General features: G+C 40.2%; 1 protein-coding gene across 1 annotated transcript in view; it reads right to left on the bottom strand.

The window, feature by feature from the left end:
• Positions 1 to 1,362: 1,362 nt before the first annotated feature.
• Positions 1,363 to 21,621, bottom strand: part of SLC16A2 (solute carrier family 16 member 2) — a 476,284-nt gene continuing 456,025 nt past the window's right edge. The window contains exon 6 of the mRNA XM_073599494.1: positions 1,363 to 14,895. Within this exon, the coding sequence (XP_073455595.1) occupies positions 14,678 to 14,895 (218 nt within the window). The 3' untranslated portion in view covers positions 1,363 to 14,677. The remainder of the gene's footprint in view (positions 14,896 to 21,621) is intronic.

The following is a 21,621-nucleotide window of genomic DNA, read 5'->3' as shown; positions in this document are numbered from 1 at the left end:
ATTTACACGTGCTTCAACACCCATTAACGGCTTCAAAACAAGGCTTCAGACAGACTTTGTTAAAGCTCTCTGAACCCTAGTCAAAGCTCCTGTCACAAAATAAAATGGTTTGCATACAGTCCTGTTTACACCTTGCTTTTGCTTTGCTTCAAAAATTATACCCCATGTAGCTTTAGTGGTGCTTCAAAGTGTCTTCAAAGCCTCCATAGAAGCCCCACTGAAGCCTCACCAAAGGCTCATCATAGCTCCACTAAAGCCTCATCAAAGCACCAAGCAAAAGCAAGGTGTAAACAGGACTGTAAGCTAACCATTTTATTTAGTGACAGGGGCTTTGACTGGTGGAGAGCTTTAACAAAGTATGTCCGAAGCCATGTTTTGAATCAAGTGTAAACTACCCCCAAGAAAACCAAGTTTGCCATTTCACAAGAAAAAATGCAAGACAAAAATGATGGTGAACCCACAGACATTAATGCAACGTTAATAGCTTGTTGGGAACTTTTTAGCAATTTTTTTTTTTTATTGAACACCCCAAGAAAAGTTGCCAAAATGGTTTTCTGTATAGTATGAAATTTCTTCTTTCACAGCATCCAATTACGCATACTCCTTTACAACACATTTACTCATTAAATATGCCTGTGTAAAGAGCAGTGATCTGCAGTAACATTTGACCATTATCTTTCATAAGTTTGCTTGTTTTAAGGCACTGAATGTAGATTCCTGATTGGGCATCGTGCACTAAAAGTAAAAATGGTATGCCTCTGGTGATATCTGTCACATATACCAGAGTGGATATATTAGGCCTCAATCAAACTTTCAATACCTCAAATGTCTGGCCTCAAAATGACCACATGCAGCACCATGGCAACTGCAGATCTAAGTAGAGACTAACATGCCAATGTCTTCAGCTGTAAAGAATAATAAAGTTTAGTTCCACATTAAGAATGTAGAATGCAAATTTCAATAAATATAGCCTTCTTCCGAAATTCAAATTTTGAAAGGAATAGAGTAAAATATAATAGAATTGAAAATAAAGGAAAAGAACAGAATATAAGTCCGAAATTTAAATGGAATAAAACCAGCTATGCTTCACAATAAATTTGGAGATTCATATGAATCGATATTTTCAATTTGAATACTCCGAATCCATTGAAAAAATTTGAATCCGGTCGAAAACGAATAAACAAAACTAAATAAATTTAGTCATGGATGCAGCAAAACTAATATGGTAACTTAATCGATCCAAAACAAAACACATTGTTTCATTCTGCACGTCTAGTTTTGAACATGAAAGTGAACATCTTTCTTGGGCATATAGGCAAACTGACATTTTACAAATGATTGAAGGTGGGCCAAGACTACACACAACTTGAAAATAACATTTATTTTCTATTAAGCAAATTCATTGACATTTTTACATGTGTCCAGTCTAAGAAATCCTTGCCAGTTCAACACAATATTGTATTGTTATAATACTACTGCTCGGTTTCAGTAAATTATCATTCATCATCTTTTACAGTGTATATTTATAAAATATTTGCACATATCTAAAAGAAAGCAAAGGCAAACTATCAGTTTAAAATCAGTAAATGGCTTAAAGACCAACAGCAGCCAAAACTGTTACTGCAGTGTTCTCACTGGGGAACACTTACTTTCCCGATGACAAGGGGACACGCTGTAACAAATCACTTTAATGGGGACAAAGCAACAAACGCTTTTTTTTTTTTTTTTGAGTTGGGCAACTCTGAAGTTTTTTACTGTTTGTGCCTTTCTGTCCCATGAAGCCCATTACCTCTGATGTTGTCGCGTATTAAAAAAAAGTTCCCAATGGGATCACAGACTCCATTCTAATCAAAAAAGGGCTTTGGCGCTGAGTTGGGCTTTAATGGCCCAAATATGTTGCATCACAATGCTAACAAATCCAGTTCTATAAAGAATTGCAAAAAAGCAAAGAAATTACCTTTTTAATAAAATCGTAAACTCTAAAAACAAAGTTTAATATAGCCTTTTTTTCCTTCCTGGTCTGCACTTAAAAAAAACCAACGGCAGTATGAACTTTTATTAGATATCAATGTTTCAGGGAAGCCACTTTGGTTTAAAAGGACACCTAGAAAGATACTGTAAAGCTGGGGAGTAACAAAGTAGCAAAATACTACAGATAAACAACATTCACAAAAAAGGAATCTAAAGAGGTGCAAAAATTAAGGTATGGATTCTCATACTAAATTACAAATGAAAAAGCATAATCGTACACATTACTGGCTCATAAGAGGTATAATTAAGGCGTAGTGTCAAAATAAATGAATGTTTCACAGAGAAAAACGACTATAAAAACACACAATAAGGTTGTTACCAAAGATAAAATGGCACTTTTCTACTCACGTGGCCAATTTGGACATTATAGCTATAAAATCCCGCTAGCAGCATTCTTTATGAAACACAATAGTGGGAAGGCACTCATTCTTTGAGGGAAATATAAGATAAAACAATGTGCTGAAGTCAGGCTTGATTAAGTCTTCTCTAAACTTAGTTAGTCAAAGACTATAAGGCTTTCCAATAAAAACTGCAGCAAACGACAATGGTGGTGTCACCAAAGCAACCAGCAAGGATTATTCTATAGTGCAAGTTAAAAAGTAAAGATAAAGCATGACTGGTTGCTTTAGTTGATGACATTTGGTCTACAGCCAGAGAGACTACTTTATATTCTACATGATGGTCTCTGACTATGTTCTAGATTATCTTGAATGAACTCTGTCATTCTGCATGTCTTATTGAGTACATGCACACAGTTTTGAGGGGAAAGTGCCAGCATTGTGCTCCAAAGGAGGGCATTACAGAGGAAGCGGATCTCAATATACTTACATATTGGCAAGTACTATTTTGTAAGGATTTCATTGGCTGTGTAATGGACCAATTCATCAATTCACATTTAATTGTAATATATTGCAGCTTATCAATCCTTAGATGTGGTGGCTACATTTGTTTTTTATGCTTTTTCACTCTGTTTTACCCTGGTGATCTAACCAGTAACACCTCCTGTATCAGAGTGCTCCCACCCTGGATTAACTACTTAAATATTTACTCCCCTTCCTAACCAGGCCATTTTTTGCAATATGACACTGTTACTTTAACTGACAATTGTGCAGTTGTGCAACACTGCACCCAAATAAAATGTAGTTTTTTTTCCCCACAAATTGCTTTCTTTTGGTGGTATTTGATCACCTCTGAGGTTTTAATTTTTTGTGCTATAAACAAAAAACGACTGACAGTTTTGAAAAAAATCTATTTTTACTTTCTGCTCTAAAACATACTCAATAAAAACATGTAAAAAATCTAATTTCTTCATCAATTTAGGCCAATATGTATTCTGTTACATATTTTTGGTAGAACCCCCCCCCCCCCCCCAATCAGCGTATACCGATTGGCTTGCACAAAGGTTCTAGCGTCTTCAAACTATGGGATATAGTTATGAAATTTTTATTTATTTTTTACTAGTAATGGCAGCGATCAGCGATCTAAAGCCAGACTGTGATATTGTGGCAGACAAATCGAACACCTAAATGACACTTTTTTGAGGGACCAGTTACATTATTGCAATGATCGGTGCTAAAAATATGCACCGTCACTGTACTAATGTCACTGGCAGGGAAGGGGTTAACATCAGGGGTGATCAGAGGGTTAAATGTATGCCTAGCTGGTGATTCAGGGTAGTGGGGGTGGTGCTTTAATAGTGGAAGGCATGAATCTGTGTTCCTGCTTTACAGAAACACAGGATCCATGCCTTCTGTACTGATGGAATGGCAATCTACCTGTGTACCGAACGATCAGCCCGATCGGTGTCCACACTATTAAATCACATTGGGAGCGTGCCTGATACCCGGAAGTGCAGGATCATGTATATATATATATATATATATATATATATATATATATATATATATATATATATATATATATGTGTGATACTGTGCAGCACGGCTGCTCTGTAGCAGTAAATGTGCTACGGGGCGGTCGGCAGGTGGTTGGGTCACGTTTGGACAGCAGCATTGTCAGTCTAGGGAGAAGGGACTGTTAGATGGACTAACAGATTTTAATCCCCTAACACATTGAAGCCAAACTCCAGCTCACTCAGCAGTTAAAGCAAATAGTTTTATCATTTTGGGATAAAGGTTATACATGAATGAAAAGCTGACCATTTTAAGCACCCCTGCCAGTGTTAAATGATTTGTCTTATTCCTGTAACTGCAAGAGAACTTTTTCTGTTGAAAAATGATAGACATATTGGCTGGACCCCAGATGAAAAATAAAAAAAATTGGTAAGCTGCAATATAGTAAATGTTTGCTTTTGAGTTTAATACTGCTTTAATACTAAGGGGTCTGTTTATGCCACTAGATGACACCGAAGATCATAGGAAATCGGTATTTGCATGCCAGTTTCACTAGATTAATAGCTTTGCAATCAAGTTAACCCAAGGCCAGCCATAGATGAAGCAAATTTCTTTCCTGCAACCTGTGGTTGTAGGAAAGAAATTTGCTTGATTCCCCCATCAACACAGTCAGTGTTGACAGCAGAATCCCTACTGCCGAACAACAGTGATTATTGCTAGCGGCTATAAGATAATCGCATGTAAAATCCGGCAAGCTGGTTGTACCCAAGATGATCGATCAACTTTTACATTCAGCCTGCCCACACATGGGTTGAATCTTGGCTGGTTCAGCAGATTTGAACAGTCTATGGCTGGCTTGAGAGTACAATCTTCACAGTTCTCAGCCATTTACCTACTGTTAGTGTGTTACAGGTAAATAGACATAAACCTTGAGCAATGGTCACTTCCACGATTCTGCTGTGTAGCATCTAAAACATTCTCCATAACCCGGTTTTAATATTGACTTGAAGGATATATGAACTTTATGTAAGTCAGACAAACAGATTAATACAGAAAAACACAACATTCATCTGATGTATTTATTTTAGCCCATAGTAAACTTTAGCATACTACACTTTCCCTGGGAATAGTCCCTACTGCAGAATATATAGCTTTATTTATTGAGAAATTTAAGAGATAATTAACCCTTGACTTTTAGAATACATGTTTTCTGGTAGAGGCTGTAGTCAGTTGTTAAGCCTTGCCTATGGTCCAGTTGGACTTCAGATCATGTTAGAATTGCAAACCAAGTAAACAGCTGAGTTCAGCACACTGAATATAAAGCCATATTAGTTACACCGGGAAGAATGCAATCCAGAATATTCTTAGCATTACAAAATCTGGTGGTGTTTTGCACATCCACCTCCTGGAATGAATCTTCCTTTTTGAGCCCAGGCTAAATTATATTCACACAACATGCAATGTTTATATAATATTGGTGTTAAGAAAGTAACATTGTTGCAAGCTTAACATTTTTGTGGGATACTCCAGGGAACCAAGGGCATTTTGCTATTGGTTCTTTTCTAATCTGTGATGTGGCTGCTGAGTTAGCATGGTAGACAGTATTCCACTGGTCAGGCCCATTCCTTCCCAGCTTCAGTGTAGTCTTGCTCACACTCCCTTCTAATCTCCACCTCCCAGGATCTCCAAGATCCTCCTAAGAGACTCATACACTCCATTCACATCCTACCCCGATCTCCCTCTGCTTTGCATATTGTTTTCTTCAGCTTCTATTTCACCTCTCTTGGCCCCATCTTTCTTCTCACCAGCTTCTTTGCACCCTCATCTGCACTCCAGTCTCACTTGTGGTTTTAGTAAACTGGTATGCTCCTCTCATGGTCCACCCTCTCTACCACCCAGCATCTCTGTTAGCTGTTTTACAGCTGCACACACCACGGTCCCTTTTCAGAATCTCAGCTGAGTAGCAGTCTACTATAAGAGCAACTACAGCTAGGTGAAAACTGTCTAATTCATGTCTGGCATGAGGGACAGAGCACACAAATACAGATATGCAATACATGAGAATAGAGAGGGAGCAGTGGCTACATTGCCATACTATAGACACCCAATAGGAATGCCCATAAATTGGGCTTCAGCCTGGGGTATAGCTGACAGACAGCCAAACAGACATAAAGATGTACCTGTAGAGAACAGGCACACATGCTACATGCATTTGGTCCCCTAGGGGATTCAACAACAATCTTTAAGGTCTGGTGATACTTCCTTAAATTCATTGGTTTACACTGGATAGGCAGCTGTCATAATCTCATCTAACGTTAGGTGTCCATCTCTGATTGTCATTGCTTCTTAGATAGTGAGCAGCTTCTATATATACTGCATGAAAGGCATTCCTTGTTTACTTTTCTGGAAATCCAACTTCTCACAATTAAATCTGATGCAAGTGCTTTTCACTCTGGGCAAGACTACAAAAGTCCTTTTTGGTGCGGATCGACTCTGGTGACTAAACCATCAGGTTGAATAACTGAAGTTCTTAATCTCAGGGTACCCAAAGACATGAGATGATCACTGCAAGATCTGTCTGAGAACAGTTGGATCCACAACTGATATATGTGGACATTTTGCAGTATCCTCCTGTGAATTAACCATTAAAAACTCATATCCCTGGAGTATTGGTACAGTTCTCCCAAGCAAAGGCCAGCATCAAGGGCACCTTCTCAATAAATACATTTGCACACTTGGTTAAAACAGGCATATATGTCACAACTGTTGTTTTCCCAGTATTGGTCAGATCTTCTTACCACCTTCTCATGTCTATGGATAGCCTTAGTTAGGCAGCTGTTTGAACTAATGCAAGAATGTTCTTAAAAGAAAGTATGTTTTATTTTTCTTTGCTAATCATACTTGCCTCAGTGGATGGCGCATCAGACCGATGCTGCAGCTGTCCCCCGGAGTCTCTGCACTGGGAACAGAGCCACCGAACACCGCCGATGGCTCGGTTCTCACTCCTCCTCGAGCAGAGCGATGCCGACTATCAGTCAGCATTGCTCCTGGTCTGCTTCTCCGCGCTCATTGGAGCAATGAGCTGTGGAGGGGCGGGGAGAGGCCATCTCAGCGGCTCGCTGAGACTGCCATCAATCAAGGCAACTGGTGGATCCAGACTTGGGAAGTTGGGATGAGGCGGTGCCTTGACTGATGGCAGTAACGACCGCTGAAAACGGGTCACAGGAGTGCAAAATGAATTGCACTCCTGTGACCCTTAGGAGAAGCCCAGCCTAAAAAGCTCAGGCTGGACTTCTCCTTTTAATAGTTATTAGCATTAAAACAATTTGCATATTCATTTTTGTCAATATCTCCCACTGAATCAGAGGGGGCCACTTTATGCTGTATAGCCACCATTGCAAATTAATGTGTTTTACTTTTCCATGCAAAATAATAGTAAAATATGTATTTACAGGCACTCTTTACTCCTGATGCTCATTTTAGTATCAGAAGATTTGTAGTAAAACGTTGGAGAACATACTATGTCACAAAAAGTCACATTATTATGGTCTTTGAAAATGTGTCAAAGGGCATAAGTGCTTTAAATGCAATTTTCAAAAATACTGGTGTGGATGCATCCTAAAAGATCAGATCAATATAGTCTATAGGAGCCAGAAAGTGGGGAACTAATTAACATACATACAAACAAAAAACACATTCTCACTATAAATGTTGCTGAATATAGTATCAAAAGAAGTAAAAATTCAACTCTCACTTCAACACCACTCACGCTAACATCGTGTTTGCAGTGACTGACAGAATATGCCTTTCAAAAGTGATACTAAAGTGCAATTCTAAGCATTAAAACTGCCAAAAAATATATAAAAGGGCTCTGCTTTTATAAAGACTGCCAACGGGGCAGTCTTTCCCAAATGCTTATTTGTGAAAGTCTCTTTGGTGAAAAATAATGTTAAAAGTGGGTGCAGCTATATGTAAGGAATTCACGTTTACCGATGGTATTTTCTCCTTACTGCTGCTATTTATGTTGACTATAGTATGTCTTATGGTAATTCTGAATAACATAACTTTTTAAAGCGGCACTAAACCGCAAAAAAAAAAAAAAAAAAAAAAGAAAAATCTTCTCCCTGAAGTTAAAAGCATAATGTACTAGTATGCATCGCATACTAGCTTACTATGAAAGACTTAACTAAAAACAAAGCCAGCAGCGCGCTGTCACTGCTCCCCTGAGGCTTCCATCTTCACCCCATTCACACCTTCATAAGCAAGTCTGTACATGTTATAACTTCCTACAGGAGTCCAAAGAGCAAAGGGGTGTAATATCCATTTTAGTACCTTCTGTAGTAATATTACTCGCCTTTTTGGTGGCCCATGTATTTAAAAGCTGCTGCATCTGTTCCCAAGGAACAACAGTAGCTGGTGGGGGAAGGCAGTATTCTACACACATGTAAGTGTAAAATGTATGCAGCGGTTGGGGAGCAGAGAAGCTACATTTTTTTTCAAATACACAGGCTGACAAAAAAGGAAAGTACATTACTTCTAATTTTACAGGTGGCCAATCGACCAAAAGCGGCTCTATGGTGAGAGGGTCACTTTAAAGTAAGTGTGAAAGCACACTATGGCATTCAAGCAATTCTGCTGATTTTCTAATAGCAGTTTTTTTTTAACAGCAGTCATGTGACCACACAGGCTAATAGCCTATTCTTGAAGAGTAGAGGGTATGACTACATTTACTGAGAGTAGTGGCATTTTTCCCCTATGCTACTCAGTAATGATGTGCAGATATGTTGACAGTGGGACTCCTGCTACGAGGAGTGTCTTTATAGCAGCTCTTGTTAAAGCGGTATAAAACTCAAACACAAAAATTTTATATATTGCAGCTTACCAATTCTTAGATGTGGTGTCTGCATTTGTTTTCTTTTTTAAGCTTGTATTCCACACACTAATTGAGTATCTGCATTCTCAAAGTAGTAAAGTGGACACCTTTGGACAGCAGCATTGTCTGTCCGGGGTGGGTGTAGTTTTAGACTTTTTTTTTCTTTTTGGATAAAGGTTCACCCGCAATCAACTGTGGATGGGCGGCCAAGTGTAGGGAAAGCAACGTACTGGTATGTTGCTGGCTGCTTCCAGGTTTAGGGCACACGCATCCCCTACCAGCACCCGCTGTATTTGTACATGAAGGGAGTTTGTCAGCAGATCCCAGCCAATGATTCACGACTAGAACCTGCGGGTGGGCTGTTTCCAATCAATATAGGGAATGATCTCTCGGTTTCTTATCCCTAGCTGGATCAGCAGGTGAAAATTAAGCAAAAAGGACCAACTAAAAAAATTATGTAGCTACCAGGTCGAGCTGAGTTGCAATTTAATACATTTTTGTTTTTTGGTTTTAATGCTGCATTAAGGCATTTTTTTTGAAAAGGGAACATGTTGAGGTTTATATTTGAAAAAGGAATTCAATAATAAGATATTGCTATAAGGTTTAACCACTTCCTGCCCAGCCGCCGCAGTTATACTGCGGCAGGATGGCACTGCTGTGCGAGCCGTCGTAGCTGTACGTCGGCTCTTTAAGACGCTATAGCAGGCACGGCCGCAGCATGTCCCCGGAGCAGACGTGCCTTCCCGGTAGGCGCGATGACTGCCAGGCACCCGCGATCCCTCATGACAGCGAGAACTGGGATCTGTGTGTAAACACACAAATCCCGGTTCTGTCAGGGGAGAGGAGAGAAATTGTGTGTTCCTACTAATAAAGGGACAACGATCTGTCTCCTCCTCTAGTCAGCCACATTCCCCCTCACAGTTAGAACACATTTAACCCCTTGATCGTTCCCTAGTGTTAACCCCTTCCCTGCCAGTTACATTTATACAGTATTCCCTCCTAGATTGTAAGCTCTAGCGAGCAGGGCCCTCTGATTCCTCTTGTACCAAATTGTAATGTAACTGTAATGTCTGCCTTCATTTTGTTCTGGCTGCGCAAACTGTTGGCGCTATATAAATCCTGTATAATAACTGGTGGCTATTTATAGCACTGATTGCTGTATAAATGTCACTGGTCCCTAAAAAGTGTCTGATATGTCCGTTGCCATGATGCAGTCCCGATAAAAATTGCAGTATCACCGCCATTACTAGTAAAAAAAAAAAAATAAATAAAAATGCCATATATCTATCCCCTATTTTGTAGACTCTATAACTAAAAGAATACATATTGGCCTAAACTGATGAAGAAATTTTGTTTTTTAAAATTTTTTGGGGGGGATAGTTATTATAGCAAAAAGTACAAAATAATGTTTTGTTTTTTTTTCCAAAATTGTCGCTCTTTTTTTGTTTATAGCGCAAAAAATAAAACCGCAGAGGTGATCAAATACCACCAAAAGAAAGCTCTATTTGTGGAGAAAAAAGAACATACATTTTGTTTGAGTACAACGTCGCACGACCGCACAATTGCCAGTTAAAACGACGCAGTGCCATATCGCAAAAAAAAAATAATGGCCTGGTCAGGAAGGGGTAAATTCTTCCGGAGCTGAAGTGGTTAAACAGGGAAAGGTAGGGTCTTAATTTGGACTGTAGTTTGCTGTAATGAATGTACCATAACATGACCATATACATATTTTAGATACTGGGCAGATTTGAATTAAGAGTATTCCTAGTTAAGAAAAAAAAAAAAAAATTATATATATTTTCTGTGGCATCCAACCCTCACTGACAAAAAGCAGATTTCTCATCTTCTGTTGATCAAAATGGTTCAGCAGACCACATATGATCATATTTGGCCAGATCTGTATAAGATTGATTGAAGTACCAGATACCCATGTGTAGCGCCCTGCCCTGTACAGACTCAATTTTAGTTTTTGGCTCTGCTGTAGCAGCAATCTATTTTATAGGCCTGGACAAGTTTACCTACACCTGGTGGTTGATTATTTTTGGAAGTTTCTTTCAGAGGCAGGCAGGAGCAAAGTGGGAAGGTCAGCCACTGGGAATATTTATCTGCCCTCAGCCAATCCCTGTGAGGGGGTTAAGATAAGGGTTTTGGAGAGCTTCTTCAGTGGGGTATTTTCTCTTGGGGCTACTGCCCCTGGGAGACAGCCAGTGTACTGAAGAGCTGTTAGGCCTCAGTATGTGTTTGGCTGAAGGGCCTGGAGGAACTTTATTTGAAAGACACTTGCTGGGGGACACTGCCTTAGAGAGCTGGGTTAGAGAAAGACCCCTTTATCAATGCAGAGTGTCGTATGGAAGCTGCTTGGCAACAGCTGTCTTTGGCCATTGCAAGTGGAACCTTTGCCTAGAACTGCAGGTATGCATGTGCTTTGGAGGCCGATTGCCAAATTTTGCTGCAAGGCCTGTGACTGCTCATATAGAGTCTTTGATCAGCTGGCTATCCCCTCTACCTCCAGCAAAGGCGGCTGCTTAATAATTTGGCCTTGAGAATCTGTCCTCCTGTACTTGCTTGAAGTTCTTGGATTATCCTGCTCTCTCATCCTTCTCTCCCGTTCTATTACTTCAATAAATCTACAAAAAGACATCCCACAGACTAAGCCTTTGTTTGCCATTCTGTTTCAAGCTGGTGTCTGGGCCAGGAAGCCTCTGAACAGGTAACTCAGGTCTCTTTTATTTCCAGTGGCCCATTCGGGAGTGAGCACTATGAAACTGGCTGAATTTATATGCATGTATTAGTGGCTTTACTGTTATGTTTGCTTGAACAGGGCTCCAGAAGTCTTCATCTTTAGTCTGCTGCTCTATATGAGAGCAGGGGTTGATCTCCAGCTGTCTGACACACTCTGGCATAGTAACAGTTACTGGCCTCCAATCAGCAATATTCATGCTTCATGGTCTAGCTCTGACTCATTAAGGAATGTATTGGACCACTGCTCCCCCATAATTTTGAGAGCAGCAGCCTTTATCTTAAATGATAAGTTCACTTTAGAAAAAATAAATGCATATTTTCTTTCTGGTAAAAAAAATGTGCATTTATTATTTATGTCACAGGAGCCTGAAAAGCATTGCACCAGCGATCAGTGAATCGCTGATGCCATGCAGGTCTCCTGCACACTGTTGGGGTATAGGCTTACACGTATAAGTAAGCCAATACTCCCTGATAGGAAGAGTCCATGAACAACCATAGCGCAGTGGTAGTTCACTGGGAACTACAAGCTGACAGCCCCTAAGGACACACAGAGTGCTGCCTGGCCGTGGTGTTTTTCAAACAGTGACAACTAGTACAAGGAACTTCTGGGGAAGGTGAGGCCTGACCTACACCAAATTAATGAAATCCTTACAATAGTTTTAGTAAAAGTTCCGACCTGTAATTTTTATCTACATTGCTTTTATGTGTCAGGAACATAATCAAAAAGAATACCCTCCAGTTTCATACTTAACACAAAACTGGGAGGTAATTAAGACCAACTCGAATTTGGCTTACAGGCAGGCTGGTGTTAGCTTTATTTTTGCTTCATTGCATTCTGGAGCGTAGGTCACCAGTGTCCTTGCAACTAATGACATGGGGCTGAACTTGGAGAAAGCCTGATGGGGATGGTAAGGCTAGTTCCCCATTGGGTCCACCTGCCTTGCTGATTGACAGCAGATGGCAGTGGATGGATTTCATAGCGGATTCTATTCAGCTCAACGGTCGCTATGTAATCTAGTCCTGATAGTGAACTAGTCTCAGTATAAACAAAGAAAGAAAGTGTAGCGCTAATAATTGGGTACATAAAATTAACATAATCAGAATGAAACAAATATTCATAAACACATATAGGTATATATATGATCAAAATATAATGAACCCAGTGATTAAAAATCAGCTTTTGGAAAAAAAGTCCAAGTGGATAAATCAATAGGTGGTAAGTGAAAAGTCCAACTTTATGTGAAATCTTGATAGTAAATAAGTGTAAGCTTGAAGTGAGGAGATACCACCACCGTATGCTCTGGAGGCTTACTGGAATGTTTGAACCCAAAAAAACATACGTTCAATGGGTCAAACAGGCTTGTATAATGGAGAAACCACTGAAGGCATGGAGTCCTCTGGAAACTGTAACGAAAACCCACGACCGTCCGTGGACTGGTGTGTCTCATAAAGAGACCCGATAAACCTAGATAGCAGATTTAAAAGAGGAAAAACAAAAAGGGGCACATAGCATAATTCCGCAAATAACGAATAAGATTTATTAAAAGTAAGAAAAACACTTACATTTGAGTAGATAAAACAGTGCTTTTGGTAAGTAAAATGGCGGCAATGGAGTCCTACCCTTTTTGGGTAGGACTCCATTGCTGCCATTTTACTTACCAAAAGCGCTGTTTTATTTTTGATCATATATATACCTATATGTGTTGATGAATATTTGGTTAATTCCCTTTATGTTCATTTTATGTACCCAATTATTAGCGCTACACTTTCTTTCTTTGTCTGTTCTTTATGCATATATCACAATTGCTGTGTTAGGTGCTTCTTTAGTTTTCTTTAGGCAGCGCAGAATTATTTTTTACATTAACTAGTCTCAGTATGACCATCAGGCTCCACCCACCCCAAACTCCTTGATCACTGCACCTGTCTGTGTGACAGGTGCAGTGGCTGAGCAGGAAGCAATGTGGAACCTGGGATTTGAGAGACTAATTTGTGTTCAGGTACACACATCTTTTGCAAACATCACCAATTGTGGTATGGAGGATTCTTCACAGTGTATCACAGATATTCTTTGTGAACTCTAGGGAGAATCCTTTGGGGGTTTTAAGTACGGTAACTGTTGCGAAAAAAAAAAAAAATGGCTGCAGTAGCAAACTGGTTAACCTTGCTGATGGGAAATTTGGTATATAGTTGGAGCCCTAATCCATTACATGAAACCGTAGGACATTTAAAGAGATATTTTTGAACCCTCAATTTTCCTTTTTTTTTTTTTTAACATTTGGCCTTAAGCTTTTATAATACCAATATAGTTGTAACAATTCTCATATTAACAGTATCAGTAGCTAAAACTGGGTAGCCTAGGCCCAGAATTAGTTTGTCTAGGTCAATGCAAATAGTGCATAAATGAGTATTGTATGGCTACGCTGTAAACTTCTGCTTTACCTGCAAATGCAATCTTGATCCTTATTGGGGGGAGAGGGAGGTTTAAAGCAAATGGATTTAAGTACAGTGGGAACCTTCTTTAAAGTAGTTACAGTATATATTTCAATTAGTGCTAGATCTGCATAGCATGATATTAAACTTTGTGGACTGTTTTCTCATCTACATAAAAGCGCAAGACTAATTAGCAAAATCACATAGTGCAAACGTTAACACTGCATCTGACAGCAGACACAAGTGCAACAGAGTCATCTGCCACCTTCAAAGTGTCTTGCTATGGAAAACAAAAAAAACTGATGTGTATATAGCTGAGGAGAGCAATTACCCTAGGAATGTTGAAACAAACCACACAGCAATTTGGTCATTCACACAGAGGCGTAGCTTAGAATTGAAATGAAAAACTTCTATAGTAATATACATACCATAAGTAGTATCTGGTTTGTTAATTTGGTCAAATAAAGACAGAAGTGGCTTTATAGAGATTCATTTTCTGTCACTTATATGTTACTTCCTCATGTGACTGTGTGCAAACCTAATTGTGCATCTATTTTAGGAGAAGTTTTGTTATATGCACTAATCAATCCCCTAAAATATGAACAGTTTACTACAAACCATTTCCAGGTAATCAGACTTAATAAGTGCAATATAAAAACAGCACTCTCATCTTCATCTCATGTCTTGGGGCCAACTGCCTGCATGTTTCTACAAAATGTCATATGCATAGGACAGTATCCTTGTAGGTCTAAACTTGGGCATCCGTCACAGGGTTTCCTGGCAGGAGTTCTCCGTTCACCACATTGTCCTGTGTCTTCTCCTTTCTTGCTTCAACTTCTTCTGCCTTCTTTTGGTCTCTCTCCTGGATAAGAGGAACAGACAGAAGAACCAGAGCTCCAACCAGTGGAGGAATGCCAGCAAGATAAAAGGCCAAGTCGTAACTTCTTCGAAGATCAATTAGCAAACCTATTATTGGAAGAAGATTTTTGTTAGGAGACACTTAGGAAAACATTTTGCACACGTAGCAAAGTTCCTAACAAACTTATTAAAGCAGCAAGCAATTTCAGAATCTCTGTTAAATTCATAGCAATATATGAATGCTTGTTCCCCCTTACTTACACAGCTGCAAAAATGATTACAATCCTCACAGATGTAAAGGCTTTTGGAAACTTATAACAAATAAAATCTTGTATGTATAGTTTAATAGCAAACTAGGTTTAAAAAAAAAAGTGACTGTAAAGTTCATCCTTTCACAAAATACAACTGTTCAGTAGTGGTGCAACTGCAAGCAATTTTGTGTCTCAGGGGGGAACATGAACATTCCTTCCCCACATCTAGTGTTGGATCAATTCCCTGGATACAATTATCTCCATATTGGCTTTTTGTGATTATAACTGAGGATAGGAAGAAAAATATGCCACTTTAATATAAATATGGGAATTTTTACATGCCTGTAAATTCCATATCTTGGAGTACTGTACAGAACACAGGAGTTGATTCTCTGACCATGGTTAATATGTGGCTACAATTGGACACTGGCAAAAGCTTTATTAAAAAGCCACCCCCCCATTATAACCCCACCCACTCTGTGAGGCTCCAGGTAGTTTGCAAGCACTAAGGAGACCACAGAGCGCATTAAGGGACTGTACTGTACTCCAGGATATAAAATTTACAGGTGGGTCAAAATTCCAATCATCTTAATCGTACATCCAGGACACGGGAGTTTAATAATCAACTCCTATTTCCTGCATGTATGATAAATCGAGTACATCCTCAAGCAATAAATCAAGGGATGGGCAACAAAACTGCTAAAAGTGCAGCAACTAGCTCATAGGAAGAAGCAGTAGAGTCAATAAACCCAATCAGACAGACAAACAGCAGAACACTATAGCTGAAGCATGGATCAGGAAATGCTCAAAACAACCCAACTGTCAAGAAAAAGTTTTACAAGTGTAAACAGAACAGGCTGTGGCCCCACAACGCTTGAGAAGGATCAATGCTAGATGCGGACTCCTGAGGGCAGAAGCTATAAAGAAAGATAAAAAAATAACCACCCCGTCAGGTGGAAATTTAGCAAGGAATCCCCTAGAGGGGCCACTCTGTGAGAAATGGAGGAGGATCAGCTGGCAAGATAATACATGGCAGGTGACCACAGATGATAGTCCTGAACCCATACATATAAGTGTTTGACATGTCCTCAAGGCAGGACAGAGGGAGAGAGAATGACAGCCCCATGGAAGACAATAAAAAAAAAAAAAAAAAAAAGCACCAAAGGAAGCGAAAACTACTGGCTTCCAGGAAACCCTGTTCCTCTTTAGTGTAAGAAAAAAAAAAAAAGCCCCTGGGTAGAATGCAGGGGAAGCCAAAGCAGACCTACTATTTTTAGGTGTAATGGAGTGGAGCACCAGACAAAGGCTCCAGAGGGGCACAGAAAGTCACAAGTGACTAAGAAGGGCGACTTCTTGCTAAAGGGAGTCCATAAGGAGTGGGAAGCCTTAAGCCCCATACACACTATTAGATTTTCTGCAGATTTTTGTCTTCAGATTTACCAAAATCATATAATATGAGGTCAAACCTTAAGAGTTTCAATTTGTATGCAATCAGGTAGGCCCTTGCACTACATTGTTTTGGTAAATCTGAAGACAAAAATCTGCAGAAAATCTAATAGTGTGTATGGGGTCTAAGGCTGGTTTCACACAGGTGGTTCAGGGAGAAGAGCCGTGGTGACATCACTTCAGGTCACGGCAGAGGTCAGAAGTATATGTGTACATGCTGTGTTTGCTGTTTATTTATCACTTCAGGTCACGGCCGAGGTCAGAAGTATATGTGTACATGCTGTGTTTGCTGTTTATTTATTTCACCAACTGTGTTTTATATACTATATTAAAAAGCGTTTTTAAGATACTACACTATGGAGCCCTCCCCTTATTCTTGCATATCGATAAATGTGACCACCCTGTGACTTTGAGTGTTCTGGGACCACCGGGGGATCGATCGACCAGGGATTAAAAAGCCAGTGTGGCATACCTATGTGTGGCTCATTCATACAATCTATGAGGTGAGAGGCTGGGGGAAACTTTATCATCCGCACTGGACGGAAGAAGCTTGCCATATTGCTGCACATGCACTTTATTACTGGATGGGATAGCCTGCATGTTTTGATTGAGCACCTGATTTGAGTTTATTGTACTGCATCAAGAAACTCTATTTCACATTATTGGATTATTCTGTTGCTATTTTGCACTATTTCAGATTTGCAATTGCACTTTTATGCCTACTTTATCATTGCATTATTACTGTTTGCATGCTATTTGTTGGATATCAGTATTATTGCACGGATTTGCATTTTTTATTGCGTTTTTGCACAGGATTCCGGCACTATCACTTTCTAGTTAAGATATTTATCAAGTTTTGAAGTTTCATCGAATCACTATGCCTATTTAATATTGCATTATTGTTGTTTGCACGTTAATTGCCGGAGATCAGTATTTTGCACGGACTTTGCAGTATTTTGCCCTTTTTTTGCTTTTTTACACATATTTTGCACATTTATTTGTAGGGCACATTAAGACAGTTCTAGCACATGTGTGTGAGTGTGTGAGCATGGATTTTGCATCAATTTGCCCATTATTGCTTTTTTGCACAGCAATATTTTGCACATTTATTTTCAGGTTATATTAAGTTTTAGTATATATATATATATATATATATATATATATATATATATATATATATATATATATTTTTTTTTTTTTTACAAGAAAATAAATGTTTATTTGTTTTTTACAATACAAGCGATGCACATACACAGTTGTTCACAGAAATACTGTTACATAGATTGTCACAGAACGAATGAGCGACACCTTAAAAAAGGAGAAAGATGTACAGAGTTATTGAATTGCATCACATTAGGAGATGAGATCGGAGGTAGTAAGTTCCAGCAGTATTATTTGAGGAGGTCTTGGAGGTGGGGGGGGGGGGGAGGAGGGAGGGCCGGAGGGAGGATCTCATCCATCCTATTAGGTTCACAGAGCTCAAACAATGATTAGGCATTCAGAAGATAAAAAAATAGTGGTAAACTATTGCGGGGCGGGACCAATATCAATATCTTGGTGGTCATCCTCCACGTCTGTGCCCCAAGCATCTATCCATCCCGAGCATATCTTGTCAAATTTGGCAGGACAGTTTCGATTGGCATAGGTAAGTTTTTATATAATGGTAGCACCGAGTTCAATTTAAGGCGCCATGAGGATACCCAGGGTGGGGCATTGTCCTTCCAATGAAGGAATATCTCTCTACGAGCATAAAATGTGGCATAGTTCAAAAATAATCTAATATATTTGCCTCTTACCCTAGAGTAAAAACATTGAGCAGCATCATTTTGGGGTATATTCCCAGCTCCAGAGAGGTAACCCGACTAAGGGTGTCAGCTATCTCTAACCAATAGTCTCAGAGGCGGGGACAGGCCCATATCATATGAAAGAAGGCAGCAGAACTCTGACCACATCTAGGACAGGCCACTGGGATGTTAGGATTCATAATAGTTAACCGCTTTGGAGTATAATAGGCTCTGTGGAGGAACTTGACCTGTATAAACCGGTCTCTGGCCTAAATCATATTAGTGACAAAGGATGATACACATGACTCCCACTCCTCCTCTGACAGATCTGGGATGTCCAATCTCCATCTATCTTGGGTTTTTTCAATGGAGCTATGGACAAGTGGAAATATAAGGAGGAGAGGGGTTTATCTATGACCCTGGCTGTGAGTAGTCTCTCCACAGAGTCTGATTTTAATATGATTTGTGCTGGGAATTGTCTCCTATACGTGTGTCGAAGCTGGTAGTAACTAAACAACATCCATCCCGGCAGTGAATAGGCATTTTTGAGATCAGAAAAGGATCTCAGTTTACCCCCCAGAACTATATGCTTCAGTTTGACTACACCTTTCCCTGCCCAAACCCGAGGGTCAGGTACGGTATTCATGTGTGGTAGATTAGGATTACCCCAAAGAGGAATGTGGGGAGAAAATGTCTCGGGGGAGACAAAGCGGGCTTTGGCTTTATTCCAAATATTGATAGTTGTACAGATCAGATCCGTGATGCCAGGTTGAGACCTCGCCCCCCTGAACATCACGTTACTGAGAGAAGAGTATGAACCCATTATGGCTGCCTCCAATGTTACCGCTGGGTTGTCCTGCAGTTGGGAAAACCACCATCTGACCATTACCAGAACGGCCGCCCAGAAGTAGATCTGAAAATCTGGTACAGACCACCCTGGGTGACGGGCAGCTGGAGGGTAGTAATGGCCAGTCGTGGGGACCTACCGTTCCAAACAAAGGAAGAAATCATACTTTTTAGTTTTGCGAAGAATGAGGCCGGAGGAATTAAGGGGGCATTACGAAAAAAGTAAAGGAATTTGGGGAGATAAACTATTTTAACTAAATTTAACCTACCCACTGGTGATAGGGTAAGGGTCCTCCAGGCTATACATTTTTGTGAAAATTTGTTTAGAAGTGGTTGAAGGTTCAAGTTTTAGTATATTTTAATTTGGTCAAGCGCCGCAGTTTTTTATACTACATTTATATGTGTACACTGGGGTAACAGTTCCCTGCAAAGCTCTGGCTTGTCTAGTCATCTGAAGGTAGCTCCATACAACAAGTGGTCTAAGAATCAATTCCTATGTCTTGTACTTTATTTATTTATTTTTATTTAGTGGTATGAGACATACAATGAATAGATAACTTTACAGAATAGGTGGTCCATACAATAAAGCATACAAATGATCAGCATCTAATTTCCTCCTATTAAAGATAGGGACTCTCAGTGTAATTACGTGGGAATAGAACTGTAAGTGTGCAGGGTACCCAGGTACCTAGGAATTGTAATGCCCCGTACACAGGTTTGGACTTTCCGCCAACAAAACCGTGGATTTTTGTTTGAAGAGGGTTGGCTCAAACTTGTCTTGAATACACATGGTCACACAAATGTTGGCCAACAATTACGAACGTTGTGACGTACAAGACGTACGACGAGCTGAGAAAAAGGAAGTTCAATAGCCAGTGCGGCTTCCTCAGCTTGAGTCCGAGAATGAGTGAACTTTTGTGCGTCGGACTTGTGTACACACGATCGGAAATTCCGACAACAAAGTTTTTGTTGGCGGAAAATTTGAGAACCTGCTAGCCAACATTTGTTGGCAGAAAGTCCGACAACAAATGTTCGATGGAGCATACACACGGTCGGCCTTTCAGCCAACAAGCTCACATCCAACATTTGTTGTCGGAAAATCCGATAGTGTGTACGGGGCATAAGACTAAGGCTCTGCGTAAACAGGTTGTATAATTACTCTCATTTCAATAGAGGTAAGTCCAGTTATCCTTAAAAAAAAAAAAAAAGTTGTCATTAGGTGGGGGAAGAGTAATGCGGGGTGTACCCCTGGGGTCAAAACATACCAGTTTTTGGATTACATAGGAGAAAGTGAATAGAAGAGGAGGGTAGATAAAGGAAAAGAGAGAGAGAGAAAGAAAAGAGAAAAAAAAATTGGGGGGGGGATCGGGGTGGGGAGTCCCACCTAGGGGGTGAGGGATGCCCACTGCACATCAAGCAGTGCGAAAGCGAGGTTGAAAGTTAAAGCTTCTGACAATCATTATGGTTAGGCTATGTATAGCAGAGGTATTCCTGTGAGAAGCAAAAAAGGTTCCAACAAAACCACCTGGTCATATGTTCCTCAGATTTATCCCGAATCATAGCAGTCAAATCTTCCATCCATTCAATATCATTAACCCTTGCGAACCATTGGGCTACTGTGGGGGCAGATTGTTGCTTCCAGTGGCTTAGTATGCAAGCCCTAGCAGCATTGAGAAGGTGTTTAAGAAGAGATTTGTGGTAGCGCTTTCTTGACATGGGAGTGAGGTTTAGTAGCACAGCAGCAGGGTCGTTGGTTAGGGAAATGTCTGTGAATTTGTGAATGAGTCGAAGGACTGGTTGCCAGAAAGGTTGCAGTTTGGGGCATTCCCAAAAAAATGTGGAGAATAGTGCCCGGGTGTCGCTCACAACGCCAGCAACGTGCGGATTGATTGGGGAATATTTTCGCCAAAATAGACAGAGTGCGATACCAGCGTGTGGTTAATTTGTAGGAAATTTCCTGGTATTTACTACAGAGTGATGACTTTTGCGCAAAGAAAAGTATGCATTCTTTTTGGGGACCAGTAAACATGGTTTGTAAATCTTTCCCACTTAGCTAAGAAAGGAGGGTATGTGGTAGCTTGTATGTCCAGCAGAGTTTTGTAAGATCTAGAGAGGAATCCACAAATTGGGCCGTCACTCAGAGTTCTTTAAATGAGTGGAGTTGCAGAGGAAAGAGTGCGTGTTTGGGCAGGGAGCTGAGGAAGTGGGAAAGCTGCCTTGCTCTCCAAATGTCCAATGTGATAGGTATCTGTCCTGTCACTAGGGTCTCAGTTGGAATCCAGCCTGCGGGCCGTAGAAAATGAGAGGTTTGTAAGATCCCTTTTGGGGCCTTCCCGGTAAAGGCCGAGTCTGATAGTCCTGGCGGGAATTTCGGATGTCCTACAATTGGAGTCAAGGGAGATGGGAAACTAGTCAAGGAAGATAGTCGGAAGAATCTTTCCATCTCAGAGAGTGTGGGTCTGATCAGTGGGTGAGTAGATAAGTGGGATGTCAGTTGCTTACCTGCC

Source organism: Aquarana catesbeiana, linkage group LG09 (assembly GCF_042186555.1).
Source record: "Aquarana catesbeiana isolate 2022-GZ linkage group LG09, ASM4218655v1, whole genome shotgun sequence".
NCBI classification, from domain to species: domain Eukaryota; kingdom Metazoa; phylum Chordata; class Amphibia; order Anura; family Ranidae; genus Aquarana; species Aquarana catesbeiana.
This window is presented reverse-complemented; position numbering and strand designations above follow the sequence as displayed.